General features: G+C 33.0%; 2 protein-coding genes across 2 annotated transcripts in view; one reads left to right on the top strand and one right to left on the bottom strand.

Moving 5' to 3' along the window:
* The first annotated feature begins 52 nt into the window (after positions 1-52).
* LOC132731840 (uncharacterized) lies at positions 53-11,919 on the top strand. The gene is made up of 2 exons (XM_060718116.1): positions 53-3,248; positions 3,632-11,919. The coding sequence occupies exon 2, from the start codon at positions 3,638-3,640 to the stop codon at positions 11,453-11,455; it is 7,818 nt and encodes a 2,605-aa protein (XP_060574099.1). The 5' UTR covers positions 53-3,248; positions 3,632-3,637; the 3' UTR covers positions 11,456-11,919.
* Positions 11,920-14,458: 2,539 nt separating this feature from the next.
* LOC132731830 (germinal-center associated nuclear protein-like) overlaps positions 14,459-22,262 on the bottom strand; it is a 33,681-nt gene continuing 25,877 nt past the window's right edge. Inside the window, exons 23-28 of the mRNA XM_060718104.1 lie at positions 21,575-21,736; positions 19,250-19,373; positions 18,027-18,225; positions 17,053-17,233; positions 15,926-16,025; positions 14,459-15,569 (exon numbers count right to left, since the gene is read on the bottom strand). Of these exons, the coding sequence (XP_060574087.1) occupies positions 14,845-15,569; positions 15,926-16,025; positions 17,053-17,233; positions 18,027-18,225; positions 19,250-19,373; positions 21,575-21,736 (1,491 nt within the window). The 3' untranslated portion in view covers positions 14,459-14,844. The remainder of the gene's footprint in view (positions 15,570-15,925; positions 16,026-17,052; positions 17,234-18,026; positions 18,226-19,249; positions 19,374-21,574; positions 21,737-22,262) is intronic.

Here is a 22,262-nt window from a genome sequence, read left to right as displayed (position 1 = left end):
ATACCACAAAAACACAAATATCAGTATTTATCCTACAACGTGCATGAGCTTTTTAGCTCACCTGTCACAAAGTGACAGGGTGAGCTTTTGTGATCGCTTTTCGTCCGGCGTCCGTCCGTCCGTCCGTCCGTCGTCCGTCGTCCGTCCCTAAACTTTTACTTTAAATGACATCTCCTCATAAACCACTAAGCCAATTTCATCCAAACTTCACAGGAATGTTCCTTTGGTGGTCACCTTCAAAAATTGTTCAAAGAATTTAATTCCATGCAGAACTCTGGTTGCCATGGCAACCGAAAGAAAAAACTTTAAATATCTTCTTTTAAGAAACCATAAGAGCTAGAGCTTAGATATTTGGCATGAAACATCTTCTAGTGAGTGTCTACCAAGTTTGTTGAAATAAAAGCGCTGGGGTCAAAATTGGCCCCGCCCCGGGGGGTCATTGATTTTCCCTATATGCATATAGTAAAAACTTAAAAAATCTTCTTTTAAAGAACCCAAAGAGCTAGAGCTAAGATATTTAGCATGAAACATGTTTTAATGGGTGTCTACCAAGTTTCTTCAAATAAAAGCCCTGGGGTCAAAATTGGCTCCGCCCCGGGGGGTCATTGATTTTCCCTATATGCATATAGTAAAAACTTAAAAAATCTTCTTTTAAAGAACCCAAAGAGCTAGAGCTAAGATATTTAGCATGAAACATGTTCTAATAGGTGTCTACCAAGTTTGTTCAAATAAAAGCCCTGGGGTCAAAATTGGCCCCGCCCCAGGGGGTCATTGATTTTCCCTATATGCATATAGTAAAAACTTAAAAAATCTTCTTTTAAAGAACCAAAAGAGTTAGAGCTAAGATATTTAGCATGAAACATGTTCTAATAAGTGTCTACCAAGTTTGTTCAAATAAAAGCCCTGGGGTCAAAATTGGCCCCGCCCCGGGGGGTCATTGATTTTCCCTATATGCATATAGTAAAAACTTAAAAAATCTTCTTTTAAAGAACTCAAAGAGCTAGAGCTAAGATATTTAGCATCAAACATGTTCTTATAGGTGTCTACCAAGTTTGTTCAAATAAAAGCCCTGGGGTCAAAATTGGCACCGCCCCGGGGGTCATTGATTTTCTTTGTATGTGTATAGCAAAAACTTAAAATCTTCTTTGAAAAAACCCAAATAGCTAGAGTTAAGATATTAAGCATGAAACATCTTCTAGTAAGTGTCTACAAAGTTTGTTCAAATAAAAGCCCTGGGGTCAAAACTGGCCCGGCCCCAGGGGTGTCATTGTTTTTAACTATATGTGTATAGTAAAAACTTAAAAAAAATCTTCTTTTAAAAAGCCCAATGAGCTAGAGCTTAGATGTTTAGCATGAAACATCTTCTTATGGGTGTCTACCAAGTTTGTGCAAATAAAAGCCCTTGGGTTAAATTGGCCCTGCAACGTTGGGGGGGGGGGGGTGGTTGGGGGGGATCAAGTTTGTTTAAATAAAAGCCCTTGGGTCAAAATTAAAGACTTTTAAGTCACCTGTCACAAAGTGATGAGTTGAGCTTTTGTGATCTAAATTCGTCTGGCATCAGTCTTAAACTACATCTCCTCATAAACAGTTAACCCAATTTCAACCAAACTGTCACCTTTGAAAATTGTTCAATAAATTGAATTCCGTGCAGAAGTCTAGTTGCCATGGCAATGGAAAGAACTAACTTTAAAAATTTTCTTTGGCTAGAGCCTTAATATTTGGTGTGTATTATTGTCTAGTGGTTCTCTACCAAAATTGTTCAAAGTATCCCACTTGGGTAAAAAATTATGACCCCGACACAGGATCACTGTTCTACATAGACTCATGTAAGAAAAAACTTCTCCAAATCCACTATGCCTATTTAAATATTAGGTGTGTATCATCCTGTAGTCTGTACAAAAGTTGTTGAAATTTTTCCCTTGGGTCAAAAATGTCACCACCCTGGGGGTCACTAGTTTTATTACATAATGTTATATAGTAAATCTTTAAAAATCTTCTTGTCTGATAATGTAGCTTAGGCGTAGTGCTTAGATACTTGGTATAAATCATTATCTATTAGTCCTCTACTGACCTCTAATTATACCCTCACAAACAAAGTTGGGGGGGGGGGCATATAGGAGTCCTTGAACGCATGATATGGAATTTCTAGATTAATCACTAAATCCGCTAGATGGATATTCATCAACTTTGGTTTGAAGTATTCTTGCATTTTGTTCTTGCAATTCGTTTAATTTCATAATTTTGTTTGGATCCCTTTAGGGGCTGCCATAGCTAAAAATAGTAAATGAAAATTATTCTTGTAAATTTCTAGATAGATATTCACTAAATGATATATATGTTATTTGCTCTCTTTTGTTTCCATATTTGCATATTGATGGGACAGTACAGAGATACTGAATGGCTTACATATTAGTGCATAATCCAATTAACGAGTTGAAAAGAAGTGACCAACCTCACCAAAAATGTGCCATTGATGAAAACCAGTTTTCATAATTATAAATTTCATTTAAATAATCATAAAATCATTCTTACATGATAAGATGATATTTACTCATTTCATGCTTAGTTGATCAGATTTGATCCTAAAATATTCATCAGTGAGTTAAGAGGGTCTCTTACAATGGAAATGTAACCACCTGGCTGATCAGTGATGCTTGTGCTTATATTGTCTTTCTTACACCATTTACTTTTTGATTCAATTGAAAATGTAAAATAAAAGAAATATTCATTATTTTTGCACATATTTTAGTATTAAAAGAGTTTTACAAACATGTAGGAAGGTGATTGAAAGAACAATTGTGATAGATATTATTTAAATAAAGTTTAACAGAACATAAATTGTATATCTAAAATAAGTATCTTGTGTGTCTTCTGTACCAGGTAGGTGTAATATATTATATTTTTCATAGTATCGTCCCATTGGACACAAACATTTATAGAAGAGACTATTTGAAAGATAACCGTAGATAAACAATATTTATTGACAAGACTTTTTGTGAAATAACATTGTGATATATAACAGAGACAACATATTTGTGATTGTGCATTGTGCTTGTGATATGTGATACATTGTGACACTTATAGTGCTAGTGACATTTAATACCTTGTGACATAGTGACATTTAATACCTTGTGACATAAGGTTGTGACACTCTAGTGTTTCTGAAATTACAAAGTGCTTCTGCCACATCGTTGTTTCATTGGAAACTGTTAGAACTGCTCCAGTGGTAGCTTTCCAGCATAGGAAAGGTATGTCTTTGCTAAAATTAATGGGTAAAACAGTAGTAATGAGTTTCAAGGCTGAGTTTGCTTGTTCTTAAAAAGAAAAAAAGTCAAGATAAAATTAGCTTTAGACTATTTTATTGATCCTGTTAATTAATTCCAATTTTATTAATATCAGCTTTATCAGTGTAAGCAAATGTGAATTAAAGCAGCTTAAATCGGGATTTTTAAGCAAATGCCAAATTTTGACAATATCTTTGTAAACTCATTCTGTTAACATGAAAATATGGTTTTTGTGCCTGAACTTTTCTGATTGCAAAACAAAAAATTTCATGACCTAAACATGTTTTTATGTTGTAAAATCTGTAACAAAGAGCTGTATCTCATCTCTTGCTTATTTATCATTTCAGTTAGACATGCCACTCAGTAAAGCATGGAAGAAGGCAAAGGCCAGGAGGGCAATATTGGTAACGAGGGAGCAGACGTTGGCAGAAGATCCTGATGTAGTCCCTGTCATAAGTCCCGTCATTATTCCGGCAGACAGGGCCCCATCAGCACCTGTCATAGGTCCGGTCATCGTGCCGGCAGACATGGTCGCTGGGGCAACTGATGTAGGTCCAGTCAATTTGACGGCATTCAGAGCCCAAAAAGCACCTGATATAAGTCTGGTCAGTGCACGAGCTTTCAGGGCGCTTGCAAGTCCGTCCATCAGTACGGCAAACACAAAACAAAACTCAAACAAAACAAATGCTATATATTCCGAAATGGAACAAATATTATCTCAAAACTCAAATTTGAATCAAAGAATATGCAATACTTCTTCTGCAATCGAAAAAGAACAAAGCAAACTTGTGAATAAGTCTTATGAGTCATATTGCACTGGTATGCCCTTCAGCTGCTTGTCGTTAGTATTTGGTTCTTTCAGTCAAGCAAATAATAGATTTTCTATTCAAACTAGAGGTAGTCAATGTACTATTAACTCATTATGTGCTTTGATATATTCAAAATATTCTGATTTGATAACAACAGAAAATATTGATGAGGTCTTAAACATTGGAGACGAGCTGTACAGGAATGTTGTTAATAATTTAAAACAACTTGGTAGATTTAAGCATCGATTGTTAAGTCTTGATGAAATGCCTGATCAAGTGAATGTTTTGTCCAAAGTTGTACAAATAAGAAAAGGAAACATTGTATCAGGATTGACTATTCAGCATTTCGGAGATACAGACTTGCCAACTTTACATCAAGCCTTGTATGCAACATTTCAAAGAGCAAACCATGCATTGGTCATGATTGGATCAATTTGTTCTGCGGTGTTTCTTAAAGATGAAGAGTTTTGGCTGTTTGATTCACATTCACATGGAGAATATGGACTGTCAGATGTTGATGGAAAGTCTGTATTGATGTCATTTCATAAACTTGAAAACCTTGTCACATTTATGTATGCTATGTATGAAAGTGCAAATATTGATATAATGAGCCAATATGAAATATTGCCTTTAAACTTTAATGTAGTTCAATGCACTTCACAATACCATAATATGTACATTAACAATCAGCAGAAAATAACTGATATCAGCAAAACTGATGCTGATGATGTTTGGCAAACAGTTTCTTACAAAAAGCAAAAGAAATCCACTAACTTTTCTGTCATGCCAAGAGATGAACAATTATGTGAAGTAGTTAAAAAAAACATTAAGCAACAGTCTATTGACCATAAAGTAAAAGAAAGGACATATAGCTATCCTGCAGTTGGGCTTAAGACAAAAGTAAAAAATGATACAATATTGATTGGGAAGTACTTTAAACACCAATACCAAAAACAGCAACAGAAGAATAAAGAAGGAGAAAGTGATAGAAAAGCCTACATGAGACTGTACATGCAAAAGCGAAGGCAAAGTGATCAATTCAAAGTAAAAGATAAAGAATTCACTTTAAAGTCAAAGCGAAAAGCAAGGTCAGACGAAGCATTCAAACAAAAAGAAATTCAGATACAAAATAAATCTAAAAAAAAGGCAAGGTCAGATCCACTTATTCTAGAGCAAGAGAAAATAGCTAAACAAGAATCTCGAAAATGTCCCAAATACAAGCATAAAGAATTGCAAATACAAAATAAATCCAAACAAAAGGCAAGGTCAGATCCACTTATTTTAGAGCAAGAGAAAAAAGCTAAACAGGAATCTCGAAAATGTCCAGAATACAAGCATAAAGAAATGCAAATACAAAATAAATCCAAACAAAAGGCACGGACAGATAAAGCATTTAAACAAAAAGAAATACAGGTTCAAAATAAGTCCAAAAAAAAGGCACGGTCAGATCCACTTATTTTAGAGCAAGAGAAAATAGCTAAACAGGAATCTCGAAAATGTCCAGAATACAAGCATAAAGAAATGCAAATACAAAATAAATCCAAACAAAAGGCACGGACAGATGAAGCATTTAAACAAAAAGAAATACAGGTTCAAAATAAGTCCAAAAAAAAGGCACGGACAGATGAAGCATTTAAACAAAAAGAAATACAGGTTCAAAATAAGTCCAAAAAAAAGGCACGGTCAGATGAAGCATTTAAACAAAAAGAAATACAGGTTCAAAATAAGTCCAAACGAAAGGCACGGACAGATGAAGCATTTAAACAAAAAGAAACTGATGTACAGAATAAATCAAAACGAAAGGCAAGATTAAATCCATATACATTAGAAAAAGAAAGAGTTGCTAAGCAACAGCGGAGATTAGATGAAAGAAACAAAAGCAAAGAAAAAATACTAGATTGTAAAAGAAAATCTGAAAAACGTAAAAATCCATTATTTTCAGAAGCAGAAAAGGTAACTGCAAAACGAAAAAAAAGTGGTAATGATATAGAAGAGTGTATTGCGAAATTCCATCAAAACATACAAGAAGGTCCCATCTATGTTTGTAGTTCATGCCACCAGACGTGGTTTAAGGAATCTGTATCAGAGGTCCTTACTTTTACTTGTAAAGACAAAAATAAGTACATAACTGGTCTTAAGTCAGTAGCTGAAAAAGAATGGATATGTGTTACATGTAAGCATAATATTAAAAAGGGGACATTACCTAAATTGTCAGTTTTGAATGGAATGGAATGGCCAACAAAACCAAAAGAATTGGAACTGTTTCCTCTTGAAGAACGCTTAATAGCATTACGTATTCCATTTATGCAAATTAGAGAACTACCAAGGGGGCGTCAGTTATCTATAAAAGGGAATGTTGTGAATGTTCCAGTTGATATCCAACCAGTTGTTAACACTCTACCAAGACCCATGAATGAAAACATTACTGTAGCTGTGAAATTAAAAAAAAAGATGTCTTTTCAGTCATGTGCATTTTCTGAAAATGTTCGGCCACTTCGAGTACTTATTGCTTTACATTGGTTGATGAACAAAAGCAATCTTTATAAAAATGCAAATATTGACATTGATGAGCAGTGGATAAAGGATGTTACAGAAAACAGTAATGAAGTCATAAATGAATTTTTCGAGTCAAAAGTAACATCTGAAATCGTGCCAGAGTGTGACACTGATAACAATGTAGATGCATTGAATAATTCTCGTTGTTCGAGTGATAATGCCTCACATGTATTGCACAAATATTTTGAGGAAAATATTAAGCTATGTAAAACACTGGGCACTGTTGACTTTGAAGACTGTGTTGGTGAAGTTATTGACTGTGCAAAAGTAAAGAATGCTGAAAATAAAAGTTCTCATTCAGCACTAGAAGATTTGTATGACTCTGATGCTGAAGAAGTTACTAATGAAAATGTTGGAAATATTGACACTCTTTTAGATGATGCAGATATTGAAAACAGACATGCTACTTTTACATTTGCACCTGGTGAGGGTCAGCGACCACTTAGTATTTTTCAAGATAAAGATTCAGAGTATCTGTGTTTCCCTAGCATATTTTGCGGTCAAAGGCGAATTGATAATGAACACAGAAAAGTACCAGTTAATTATAGTGACATTGCTAAGTGGGAACTTCGAAGTCAAGATAGACGTGCAGCAAACAGTGTGCCTAACATATTTTTTAAGTTAAAAAAAATACAGATGAAGCAATTAAATGACAAGTCAAATTTAGCTGTTAGAAGAATTCAGACTGGTACAAACAAATTAACTGCTGCCCAGGCAAGAAATGGGGAATGCATGGATACAATTGTAAAGAATGATCAAGGTTACTATTTGTTCAAACAGCTGAGAAACAGTCCAGCTTACTTAGAATCCAGAAAGAAAGATGTTTATGCAATGCTAAGACAGTTAGGTATACCAACTTGGTTTATGTCCTTGTCTTCTGCTGATACCAGATGGACAGATCTTCTTAAAATCCTTGCAAATCTAAATCAAAAAGATAAGTACAGCGATGAACAAATAGAAAACCTAACTTGGGAGCAAAAGATAAAAATGATTCAGTCAGATCCAGTTACTTGTTCAAGGTTTTTTGACCATAGAGTTCAAGAGTTTATAAATACTGTTCTTAAAAGTGATCATAATCCATTAGGTAAAGTGACAGATTATTTTTATAGAGTTGAATTCCAACAACGTGGATCTCCGCATATTCATATGATTGTGTGGGTAAAAAGTGCTCCAAAATTAAATGTAACCTCAAATGAAGAGATAGCAGCATATGTGGACCAGTACTTAAAATGTTCAATTAACAATGAATTTGTGGGGGCATTGGTAGACATCCAAATCCACAAACATTCAAGAACGTGTAGAAAAAAACAAGATCGAATATGCCGATTTGGTTATCCATTACCACCTCTGCCAAAAACAATGGTGTTATTTCCTCTTGAAAATGACATGGATAAATATCTCAAACAGTATGAAAAAATCCAGAAAAAAATGAATGATCAGAAAGATGGATACAATATGTCTTTTGAGAAATTTTTGTCAGATATTGCACAGATGAATGAGGATGATTATATCAAATGCATTAGAAGCTCATTAAACTCTCCCAAGGTGTTTTTGAAAAGAAATCCAAATGAGATAGGTGTAAATTTATACAATGATGTAGTATTGAAAGCATGGAAAGCAAATACTGACATACAATTTGTCTTGGATCCATATGCTTGTGCCATGTATATTGTTTCATATATAAGTAAATCCCAACGTGGTATGAGTAATCTTATGTATGCTGCTGCAAAGGAAGCAAGAAATGTCAACCTAGATATAAAAAGGCAAGTAAGACACATTGGAAATATGTTTTCAAACAGTGTTGAAGTGAGTGCACAGGAAGCAGTCTATCTAGTTTTGCAAATGCCCTTGACCAAAAGTACAAGAGACGTTGTATTTATAAATACTTCTGTACCAAACCAAAGAGTACAATTGTTAAAGTCAAAGTCTGCTCTTGATGAGTTGCCTGCAGACTCAACTGATATCATGTCAGATAACATCATAAAAAGATATTCAAAACGTCCAAAGGCTTTAGATAACTATTGCTTAGCTGATTATGTGTCACAGTTAGAAGTGATTTACCCAGATGATAAGGAAGATAGAAGTAATTCAGAACAAAATGATGATGAGAAACATGATGAAATATCAGGAGATGAATATTTTGATGATTGCCAAAACATTTGCGTACTGAAAAGTGGTATAAAAATCAGAAGACGCCGTAATTCAAAAATCATAAGGTATGTAAGATTTAATCGTAAAACAGATGAAGAAAACTATTATAGAGAAAAACTACTTCTCTTTTATCCCTGGAGAAATGAAGAGAGAGATTTACTTGGACACTTTGCAACACACAAAGAAAAGTATGAATCAGTCCAAAATGCTGTAAATGAAAAATGTGCATGTTATGAACATCATGTTGATGAGTTAGAATTAGCAAGAAATATGGCTGAAGAAGAATACAATGCATATGATGAAATTGCTCCTGGAACTCAGCAAGAAGAAGCAGAAACTGCTGAAGAAGAACCAGTAGAGTCAGAAACATTTATCTATTTCAATCCAGATAGAGTAAGTGAACAAAGAGAATATGACATTGGCATAGAAATTGGTTGTTCCATTTCATCTGCACAAATAAGTTCTAATGAAAATATTTTATCAGATGAAGAGTACAGAGCTCTTCTGCGTTCGTTGAACTCAAAACAGAAAGAGTTTTACAATCATGTTGTTCACTGGATAAAAACTAAAGATGCACCTTTATATACATTTCTTTCTGGTGGTGCTGGTGTTGGTAAAAGTGTTGTTATAAGAGCATTGTATCAAACACTATATAGAATGCTTAATTTGAAAGAAGGAGGAAACTCTGATGATGTAAGGGTGCTCTTGTGTGCATATACTGGAAAAGCGGCTTTCAATATAAATGGCTCTACTATTTCGTCCGCATTTAAGCAGAAGTACAAACAGTCTGATCAAACATTAACATGTGACAGCTTGAACACATTCAGATCCAAATATCGAGATTTATCTGTTGTCATAATTGATGAAATTTCAATGGTTAGTAATACTATGATGAGCTTCATAAATCAGAGACTGCAAGAATTAAAAGGCACTCGCAAACCATTTGGAGGTGTAAGCATTATCGCAGTGGGAGATTTATTCCAGTTAAAACCTGTAAATGGTGATTGGATATTTAATGATTTAAGTCATGATGCTGCATCTTTGTCCATGAACTTATGGAAAGAACTGTTTCTTATATACGAGTTATCAGAAGTAATGAGACAAAAGGATGATTTACCATTTGCAGACTTATTAAACAGGCTGAGAATTAACTCACTGACAACAGAAGATAAAATGGTTATTAAAGGTTGTGAAGTTGAATCCAGTGCTAAGAATTATCAATTAAACTCCCCACATCTATTTGCTGAAAACTATTACATGCATATTTTCAATGATACACTGCTAAACAGTTCAAACAATCAAAAAGTGTCCATTCTTTGTCATGATTCTGTTGTTTCACCAAAATTATCAAAGGATAAACAAGAAGAGGCTATCAAAAGATTGCCCACTGATCCAAACAGAACTGCTAATCTTCATTGTTCATTGGATATTGTTATAGGGATGTTGTATGATTTAACTGTCAATACAAATACTGAAGATGGCCTTGCAAATGGTGCGTCATGTGTTGTAAAGTTCATAGAGTATAAACTGAAGGAAACACAACGTCCTAGTATCATATGGGTTCAATTTGTGGATTTGAAAGCTGGTTGTGGAACTAGATTAAAATATAAAAGTCGAGGCTTTTATCATGAACAAATAAATGAAAATTGGACACCAACATTTGATATCACAAGGACCTTTACATATAACAAAAAAACTTTTGAAAGGATCCAGTTTCCATTACAACCTTCTGCTGGGAGATCAGTTCATAGAGCACAAGGAACAACACTTGATAGTGTCGTGATTGACTTATCCCAAAGAAAAACACGAAAAGTTCCTCACCTTCATTATGTTGCATTAAGTAGAGTACGGTCTTTAGAAAAGCTTCAAATTCTCAATTTTAATGAGCAGGCTTTACAAGTTGATGAAAAAGTTAAAACAGAAATGGAGAGATTGCTTAAAGATGCTTCTCTAGAATTGTGTTATGTTCCCTTGGAATCTATACATTTATTTTCAAAAATGGATTTTAAAATCGCATTCAACAATTGTAGGTCATTAAACAAGCATTTCATTGATGTGAAACATGATCAAGGATTGTTGTCTTGTGATATTATTGGATTGGCAGAAACTAGATTACATGAAAATGATAATGATACTTCTTATCAGATACAGGGATACCATTTAATACGCAATGACCAGTGTACTGCATCAACATCTGAAAGACCTCCACATGGGTTACTTATTTATGTCAAAGCTGATGTATTAGTAAAATCTGCAGACCGCTTTAGCTCCCAAAATTTTGAATTTGTTCTTCTGAATGTTGCAAGAGAATTAAGTGAAATGCAAGTTGTAGTATTGTATAAATCACCAAAAATGTCAGATTCTGCTTTTCGCACTATGCTGACAGAGAAACTCTTTCCACATTTGGTACCTCATAAGCCTTTAGTTATTCTGGGTGATTTTAATATTGATGTTTTAAATTGTCATAGGGGTGTTTTGCAGTATTTGTATGATAAGCTTAACTGTAAATTACATCTTAATGAACCTACAACTGATAATCTATCAGCATTAGACTTGATAATAACAAATATTGATGCCACTGTGGGTACAGTAGAAACTTACTGGTCAGATCACAAAATTATCTACTGTTGTACAGAAAGAATCTCTACACAATAAAATATGGTGCTAACCCAAAAAACAGCCATTGCTTTACTTACCAGCTCTTCTTAAAAATTTCACCATTTTACAGATTTCTCTTTCAGATATCTTTGTCACTCAGACTGTATTCAACCTAACACTGTAATTTCAAGTCTTCGTATAAATAATAAAAAAAAATGTTGATTTACTTGTAGTCTTTGTCATTGTCTTACACTTGTACACAGTGACATTGGTCACAAAATATTGTGACATAGATTATTATGATGTTATTGACGCATTTAACCATTTGTCAACATATTATGTCAACAAAAACTAGTGCAGATTTCAAACTAAGTTAAATAGGTTCAGAAACTAAGTCACCCGATCAGAGCTTTGGGAAACCTTTGTAAAACTGAGATCACCTTTTACCCAGTTTAATTGAAAGCCTTCACAAACTCTAAAATACAGCCATTCACCCATGCCTCAGGTGAGCGACCCAGGGCCCAGGGCCTTGAATAACAGAATATTTCAAAACAAAACTAAAAATTGCGTTTCCTACTAGAAATTTGTAACCAGAACAATTATTCTGTACACAGGGAAAATTTTGCCACAACATATCATTAGGCAGAAAAGAATATGTCTGCTTAATACTGCTTCAGATAAATCAGTCTCATTTCATTCACAATCTTTAAAGCTTATTTTACCAAATTGAATATAGAATAAATATTTTTTTAGTGTTTCAATTTCATTTTTTACACATCTTTTAAAAAGTATACTATATTCAAAGTTAATGAAAAGTAAACTAAAAGAATCAAAAGTGCATTTGCAAACATTTCTCATACAAGCTTTTTAGTCAAAGAACATTTGAAGGTGAATACATAAGGCAGAGATTTTCTAAAATACATTCAACTTTCAAATATATTCATATAAATTAAAGTCCAGAGCTACGTTTAATAGAACGTTCTAAGCGTATTCTAAGTCTCCGGACATAAAACCAACGTAAGGACTATTTTCTGTAAATTCAATTAAAACAAATCTGGACAAAAACATATTTTTGAACAATTACCACCTATAGGTATGTAAAGACCTACATATATACGAGGGTTGTTAAAAAGTTTTACTGTTCACATTTTTTTTATTTCCATACACAATTTTACAAAGTTTAACTGTTCACATTTTTTCATTTCGTACACACTTTTACAGAGACAAATATCGGAACATGTTCTCTATATTCAGTGAAAAAGTCAATACAACATGTTTACAATTAACGATTCTGCAAAAATTTCAAGGGTTACGCGACCTGGCGCAGGTAATACAATAAGTGACGCTCATGACGTCGTAAAATAAATAGAGGATATCTTGAATGAGTGTAGGTTTAATACTGAATTTATTGGACGAGTGGAATAAAAAAACATATTATGCAAGCCTCTGGAGAGCATAATATTGTTTTATTCAACGAGTTCAATAAATTTAGTATTAAATCTATACGAATATAATATTCTATTTATCACATATTTAAAAAGAGACAGTTAACAGCTAAAATGAGTCATTTTTCATTGACGCGTCTATAGTGTAACGCTAACATTAGCGCGCTTTAACGCTATGTTTATATATAGCGCAAATGACGTCAGGTCAAAGTGTTATTATACTAGTGTAATATCGTTTTTATTACATAGAGGATATTGAATGAGTGTAAGTTTAATACTGAATTTATTGAACTCGTTGAATAAAATAATATTATGCTCGCCAGAGGCTTGCATAATATAATTTTATTCAACGAGTTCAATAAATTTAGTAATGAACTTACACAAATTTTATATTCTATTTATCACATACATAAAATAAAGACCATTTGAAGTGATAAAGAAACATTTTTCATTGACACGCCCATAGTATAACGCTTACATTTAGCACGTCTACGTTATGTTTATATTACCCAAATGACGTCACATCAAAATATATGCACGACCATGCAATACCGTTTTTACGGAGTCGCAAAATCGGCACGGGTTTGTGATAAATGACTTTATTACACTCCTGCGCCGCGGTTTATGTGATAAATACATGATATAACAAGCGTCATTCTTTCTGAAAGTCTTCTTTATAGTGCTCTAGGTGTCTGAAACGTTAAATGTTTGCAGGCCTCATTTGTGGAAATGAAGCGAGAAATAAAGCGATCACATTCTTATCTCAATTTCTGAAGAAAAAAAAAAGCCCGATAGCCGGCCACTCTTCGTTTTTTCTCGCATTGATTTAGTAATCTGGTAACAAAGGGGCCAATTGAAATGACATGAGCAAATTCAAGTGTGACTGTCACAAGGATGCTAGGGACCAAATTTGAAGTAAATCTGCCCAACAGTTTCAGAGAAGACACTTGTTGACGCAGGACGACGGAGCATCCTCCTTTGATACTAATAGCTCATCCTGAACTAATAAAGGCTGTATAAGCAAAACTGTTTAATTTTTTTTTCTACACAAGTGACCTTGATCCTAGGGACCCCTATCTTCATAAAAATTTAGAGGACCATGCAAGGTATCCACATACCAAATATGAAAGATATCATTAAATCAAGGTATCCACCTACCAAGTCTGAAAGATATCATTAAATAAATGAAGTAATTAGGAGAAATTAAGATAAATTCAACTTGCCAGAATAGGTTAACCTTAACTTGCCCTATTTTCAAAGTGATAAAAGGGGAAAAAACTGGGAAAATGGATGGCACAGTTATATAACTTGGCAATATCATATACTTTGTATTGATAAGTAAGTGTGGTAATTATGAAGCTATTAGTATAGATAGAACTTAAGATAAATCCAACTTGCCGTTTTTGGTTAACCAATTATTCATTTTCCAAGTGCTGAAAAGGGCAATAACTTGGTAAAAATAGAAGCAATAGTTATGTAACTTGCCAAGATGATGTACATTGTGTTGATAAGTGTGTGAAGTGTGTGAAAAATCCAACTTGCTTTAGGTTAACCTCGTACGGACAGACGGTTCAATTACTATATGGGGGGGGCATAAAAAATAAGCAATACATAATAATCATGCCATTGTGGATAACTTTATTACAAGAATTTTTTTTACTAAAGTTACGATGTTCATTTTTATTGTTATTGCATATATGCTGTGCCTAAATATAACATTATTAAACATTTCATATATTTTCAAAACATAGATATATGTTACAATACAATGTGTACAACTCTTTTAGAATATTACATTAGAAATAAGGAATTTTGATTTTTCCCCCTTTAAATACCATGATTTTTCTTAATAATTGGTGAATAAACAGTAACTATTATTTTCCAATTGGTACTTTAACATAATGCAATGTACACAACTTTTAGATATGTCAATTATTATTCAACCATCATTTTTTGTACTTCTCTATTAACACTGCTATTGTTATTTTTTGCAAATAAAGTTCAGAAAGTTTCTGGATTACTCTGCATCAAGAGTCTTAGTTTCTTCTCGAACAAATCACTTTCCCTTCTGCTGGACCTCAAATTTTCCTTCAAGTTTTTAGCGTCTTCACTCAAAGTGGGTTCTTTTATATACATCATAACTCGGTCGTTGTCGTAGATCTCTGATAATCTTTGTCGTCTCTTCTTTCCTGGTAGGACAGACAACTCTTGTAAACCAATATCGGACTTTCTACGGTTAGGAGGTAAGGGTAGTCTCCCTTCTGATTGGGAAGCAAATATAGATGAAATGTCATTTTGTGATTGGTTGAAATAAGAAGTTGCATCAAAACTAAGTCTTTTTTGATTGGCTGAAGGATCAAAACTAAATCGTCTCTCATTTGACGATGAAAAGAAGTTTCCTGAACCGAAAGATTCATTCCGACTTTCAAAAACAGAAAAGGACGCGCTTCCAGTTACGGAAGTACTTCCTGTAAGGGAAGAATCTAACTCGGGATCTATGTCTTTCAGTGCATTTTCCAAATATTTCTGGAAATGATCCGAGTGTCTTCTCTCAGACTTCAGAGACTTGGTCAATGTGCCTGATGTTTTCTTGGTGCCCATGGTAACTACGGAAACATTGGCGAGATCTTCTGTTATAGATACCTCCGCCTTAGTCTCCAATTGTTTCCTTTCTTCTTGAACCTTAAATACTGCATTCTGAATAGTATCTTCAAGACTGGGTGATTCTGAATTGATGAAAAGTGAAATAAGTAAAAAAGTAACTTTCCTAATTATGAATTTAATTAGTTAGTTTATCATAAAGTATATCATACAAACAACATTTTCCTTTGAACAATCTCTCAAATAACAATAAGATATTCATAATTACACAGTAAGAATATGAGAATAAATATCACATTAAAAGAATGTCTTTGTAGGCAAAAAAACCCACAACAATAACAACATTAATTACTTAAAAAAATTTAGTATTTCTATATATAAATTTATTGACAGTCAAGTCCACACAGAAGGTTACATAAAGTGCACTTGGTGCGCACTACATGTGCACCATTAGTGCACTTCAAAGTAATAATAAACATACCTAGTACACTGCTGTCAGCTTCTATATGTGTCCATGATGCTGGTGGAATAAATCCTTCCATTTCTTTTTTGATGTACGCAACTTTCAATTCATTTTTCTCCTGTGTAAATAAAAACAACAACAATAATGGTTATTGAAATTTGGTTTAGTGTAGAACTTAGCTTCTTTATTTTAAGAAAGAATCATGTAAGCTATTGGTGTGTAAAAATATAGTAGTTATTAACGTATTATAAAAGAAGAAAGAGTGTGGGCTATTTTTTTATCTTCTTAGTTTTATGAATTTTGTACAGTATACAAGAGCTGTCGGTAGGACAGCAACGCTCGACTATTCTTAGTGCTTGATAGTAAAAAAAAATGCTTAATACAGTTACCTCATCCTGTTTGCAGGTTGGGGTAATGATGGTGAACAAGTATGCAAAGTTTCAAAGCCATATGTCAATGGACTTTGAAAATATTTGAACTATTACAAAAACTTTAACGTAAATTCTAAGTCGAAAAAGGGGCATAATTCTGTCAAAATGCTTGACAGAGTTACCTCCTCCTGTCTACAGGTTGGGGTCATGATGGTGAACAAGTGTGCAAAGTTTCAAAGCCTTATGTCAATGGACTTTGAAAATATTTGAACTATTACAAAAACTTTAACATAAGTGGTTACGCCGACGCTCGGGTGACTACAATAGCTCTACTTATTCTTATCGAATAGTCGAGCTAAAAATGTTTGAATAAGTAACATTGTTTTTAGTTGGTCAGATAGTACCACATACAGTAAAATCAGTTAACGATTGGTTTCTAATAATAGATGGTTAACTTTGGTGCCATTGTTTATGACTTAGTTTGTTTTGATAAATAGCCCCCAAGTACATATTACTTACTATTGACCATCAATCGCAACACGGAGAAATTGGTAGTCATTTAATAAAAGGATCTTATGATTATATCGTGTTTATATTATTCTATGCAAAATAATTTGTATTGTTATAATGAAGTTAGATAAAACATGCATGATATGTTATACCAAATTTGGGGAAATTATAATTGAACTTTTCTTCATTTGGAGTTAATAATTATCTTTAAAACGAGGCCATTTACATTACTAGTTCAAATATCATAGCACGCATGCCAGGTACCTGTGGATTTTGTGAATCCGGATCGATCAGATCTACACTGTCTAGTTTATAATCTATACAAAGGGAGATAACTGTACTCCATGGAACATTGTAGAATGTCGGCTGACAATCAGACTCTCCAAACTGGAAATAACACGCCTCCGCAAAGTCAACTTCTAATTTATGTATCAAATTCTTCAATCTGTAAAGTAAAACGTTTTTTCTCTAGTATTTCATAAAATCTTTGTGTGTTGTCATAGTTACACAAAGCTGTGTTCTATGCATGAATATAAGTCCATAGTTACACAAAGCTGTGTTCTATGCATGAATATAAGTCATTAGATATTCCTTTAAACATTCTTTAGTTACATTATTCTGTATAATCCAAACAGATAAACTATAAAATAACTAAAAGTATGTCTAACCCTAAGCAATTCTGAATCTGTGAGAATTATATTCCTGTATTTAAATAGGAAATGTATTTCATTTTGTTTAAGAAAGCTTTCAAAAGTAGCGGCCTGGCTGAGTGGTTAACACGTCAAACTAGCAATCTAAGGATTGCTGGCCTTATGGGTTCAAACCCCATCTCTGCAAGTTCTTGGCTCTTTGAGCATGAAACTTTGCATTCAATGCTCAGTACTGGTTGGTTCCAGGAATGGTTGAAGATTGTGTATAAGGTTATATGTCTAAACTATCAAAATATCACTGATATATGCCTTGTTCCAAGCTCTCATTCATGACTTTATTATCATATTAGCATATCAAAATATCTAAGCTGGAAAAAAATCCTATACGATTTGTAGAGTTTAATAACATTATAACATAAAGAGCAAAAAATATTTTTGTGCGGATAATTATAAAGTATAAGTACTTTATGATGAAATTTCTATTCATAAATAATAAGCACTTTTCTTGTAATTTTGTTTCAAATTCATGAAAAAGGTTCACAGCAATTTTTCAGTAATTTGCTGTAAATTATGTAATAAAACAATTACCTGGAGAACAATTTAATTCTGGCTCCACTATAATCTCTACCAGCAAATGATGACACAAATTTCCACAGATCTCTCTTTATTTCAAACCATTCATAATTATCTGGGTTTTCATATTCAAATTTCGGTAATCTAAGGGAGTCAACTATGTTGAACAAATATTCCAGATGATCTCCCTTGTTCCAGTGATTTGGAGGCAAATCTGTGAATAGAAAACAGTAAAGTTTGTTTTGGGTTTTAAGTCGCACTGACACAGTATAGGTCATATGGCTACGTTCCAGCTTTACTAGTGGAGGAAGACCTCAGGTGCCCTTCCGTGCATTATTTCAGGCACGAACGGGCACCTGAGTAGAACCATCGACGTTCCATAAGCTAGCTGGATAGCTTCCTCACATGAAAAGAGTAAATAATCTGATTTATAGGTAGCACATTATGTATTTTGTTGAATATATTAAAACAGCATAATTATTAGTGAATAAATTGTGAGATAAATATCTAGCCAGTAATAACCAATTTCTGGTGGAGTGACATTCTACTAACCCCTCATGATTCCTGAATCAGTAGTGAGAGACAAATGATTATTTGACAAAATCTTTGAGATCAATTATCATAGACAAATTTCTCCATACCCAATGATTGAACCCACAACCCATAGATGACCAATGTCCTTTGAGTATTGCTATAACCATAGTAACAAGAAATTTGAGGGAAGGATTAAACAAAATGTAAAATCTCTTGCTAATTTTTCATTAACATAATGTATGCAATTTTCTAATTATCACAAGATTTAAACAGACAGCTAGACAGATGGAAGAACAGTCCCCTCTTGTCTAAACATCAATAGAAGACTCTTACAATCATAGTACACATATACAAATTTTTGTTCACAAATCATTTGCCACATTTAGTGGTAAACAACATAATTTAGTAGAAAGTTTCCATTCACAGTGTTCTTATCATTAATTTATTTCATAATAGAGGCTCGGGTTATATTTCCAAACAACCATTTATATAGGGCCATTTAACCGGTAAAAAATCTCCGATAAAAGCTCTCTTCCCAATTGAAATTTTCTTCAAAATCATGCAGTTTTCCAAAAAATCTGAATCAAATTTGTTTTTTCTCTTCCCAAATCAGCAATTTTAGCGATAATGTTTCCCAAAATCAAGAGGCTCAGGCCTCTGCTTAATTAAGAGAGAAAAATCACTGAACTAATAATATTATATACCTGTCGTAAGATTACTGGTAAACTCAGCCACTGGCCAGGACACCTTGTATAATGTGTCAGATGTTAGAACTTCGACGAGATGGGAGATAACTGTGTTATATAACAACAGTAAACTGTTTGCATCCTGTAATAATATCAAAAGTCAAAATTTTATTTGCAATTCGGCATGAGCAGATATCTGTCTTTTGTAATACAAACATAAGTATACATTATGGCAATAATATCACAAAAGAAAACGCTGCATTGAACAAGCAATTATCATAGTATTGCAAGCAATCCATAAGTCCCCTACCGGTAAGAGCCCAAGCAACATTCTGAAGGGCCATTGGCCATTCACTTAGGTTCCTATTTTAAGTAAATTTGTTCAAAAAGTTCTTTAAAAGTGATCACAGGAAATAGTTTTTATGTACAGACAGACAGACTGAAGGACACTCTAAAGTTATTTTTTAAACATCCCTGTTATCAAAATATAACATTTTTAAAATCCTATCATGATTGAAGAAGTTGGAGTAAAAATTACCAATTTCTAAAAAAAAAGTCTAAGTTCAAAAGGGGCATAATTCTGGAAATAGTCTTGCTAGAGTATTGAACACTCACATATGTTGAGTGACAATAAGAAACATTTATATGAAGTTTAAAGTATAGATACATTCAGAAAAAGAAGTTATTAAAAAAACAATGTTTTTTTCATGAAAATTTTAAGTTCAAGGGAGGTAATTCTGATAAATTTTGTGCTAGAGTTGTAAACCTTGTCACATATGATGTGGTTGATGACAAGCAACTTATGTTTAAAGTTTGAAAAAAATACCTTAAGAAATAAAGAACTTATAGTGAAAAAACTTAAAAACTAGAATCAGAAATCTTGAAATTCAGTCTATTTGTTGCCATAGCAACCAGAATTTTCAACATAGGAAGATAAGAAAAGAATGTGCATAATTTCCATACTGCCATCTACCCATATGTCAAGTTTCATAAACATATTTTCAGTACTTTATGTGTTATCACTGGATCCAGGTTATGTGTAAAATTTGCCATATTTTCAGTCTATTTGTTGCCATAGCAACCAGAATTTTCAACATAGGAAGAAAAGAAAATGACGTGCATAATCTCCATACTGCCATCTATCCATATATCAAGTTTCATAAAAATATTTTCAGTACTTTTTGCGTTATCGCGGGATCCAGGTTATGTGTAAAATTTGCCATATTTTCAGTCTATTTGTTGCCATAGCAACCAGAATTTTCAACATAGGAAGAAAAGAAAAAGACGTGCATAATCTCCATACTGCCATCTATCCATATATCAAGTTTCATTAAAATATTTTCAATACTTTTTGCGTTATCGCGGGATCCAGTTTTGTGGACGGACGGACTGACGGGCGGACAGACGGACGGACAGACAGACGGACGGAGGGTAAACCTAAAGTCCCCTCCGGTAAACCGGTAGGGGACTAATAAATATCATACATAACAAAGAATACCTTATAGTTACACTTACATGTATATCCAAAATTTTATACTAAATCAAAGCAAAATATTAAGTGTTTTTTATAACTGTTCCTTTCTTCTATCAAATGCATCCCTCAAAAATTTGTTGAAATGATACAAGTTTTTCTTTTCATATTTGTCATTTACTTGATAGAATCTTTTTAGATTTGGAAAAAGAATATGGCAATTTGTATTTGATTCTTAAATCTTTATATAGTGGACAACAAATAACTATATATAACTAATATCAATGTTTAATTTTAAATGAATCTCAATGGCAGCATTTACAGGGACTGTTTCTTTTTTTTTTTACATGAAGGGACTGGAAATATTTTTTCCAGACTTGTATACCATTTTATGTAGGTCTGAACTAATAACTTGATTATAAAATTTATGATGATTCCCCAAGTTTTCCCAGAATCATTATTTTTAGTACAAAATTATCAAAAAATAAATTAGAAAGCTTTGCAGTGCTTTTCACTCAAGTTGGGCAGCGCTTAAATTCATGCAAAATCAATTTTTATTTTAATTCTGAACATATTCCTGTATTATCTTTTGCAGATTTTACCTTTTTTAGTGCATTACTTGATCTATGAAAGAATTTCAAATTTTATGTTTTAAGGCACTTTAACCTCTGTGGAGCTCCTTTAAGTTAATCTTATGTTTTGTTACCTTAAACCTACAATGTAAACACATGATGCTGTTATAGTCGCTATAATGACCATTATATCAATATTTCATAAAATAAAAAAAAAAATTAATTGTCTAAAATGAAAACTGACAGAATTAGAGATTCCATTGAACCACCTTGTATAATCTACATAATAAATGAAATCACCTTATCAAGTCTGTTTAAATCTTTCCTCTTCTTCAAGTTATGTTGTACTGGTGTATAGTAATGTTTATGTAGGGACAAGTCAACAACATCCTTGAAATATTGTACGGTAAGACTGGGAGCCGGCCTAGTTTTCCTTGCCAACCACTGAATACCTTCACATAACTATATTCAATACAATACAAATATTTATACAGTTTTAGATTCCAATTAAAAATAAGGAGTTATCATATGCGAGAAAGTACATAAAACATGTACTTGCCATATTTACTCTTTTGAAATAAATCAGAAAATTAAGAAAGAGCCTTAAATGAATCAAAATAGAACTGAAAAGACTGATTCTCTATAGCTAAATCTTGTGTGATAAGAAAGTCAAATTTGAAACTGATCTGATATAAATAAATTGTTTCATTTTGGAACTTGTTCCAGAACTGTTTGGCTAGTTTGGACTCCAGTTAGGAAATAGATATCAATTTTGATTGCATTGGTGTAAAATAGTTTGAGTTCAAATGCACAGGAATATCATCATTAAGGCCAATAGGCTTGAATGATTAATTACAAAGCATTTAAAATATAAACTGTGCATAATTATACTACAACACAAGAAAAATGAATTTCTATTTCCATTCCAACATGCTTATGTTATAACAGAGAAATAATAAAAATATGTTGAACTACATTAAGCTTAGAA

Source organism: Ruditapes philippinarum, unplaced genomic scaffold, assembly GCF_026571515.1.
Source record: "Ruditapes philippinarum isolate M1 unplaced genomic scaffold, ASM2657151v2 ctg6341_1_1_1_1, whole genome shotgun sequence".
NCBI lineage: Eukaryota > Metazoa > Mollusca > Bivalvia > Venerida > Veneridae > Ruditapes > Ruditapes philippinarum.
Note: the sequence above shows the minus strand (reverse complement) of the source record. Positions and strands in the feature narration are given on the sequence as shown.

Bases quoted from the DNA above. Each gene is read 5' to 3' on its own strand.
- LOC132731840 (XM_060718116.1), top strand. From the start codon at position 3,638: ATGCCACTCAGTAAAGCATGGAAGAAGGCAAAGGCCAGGAGGGCAATA.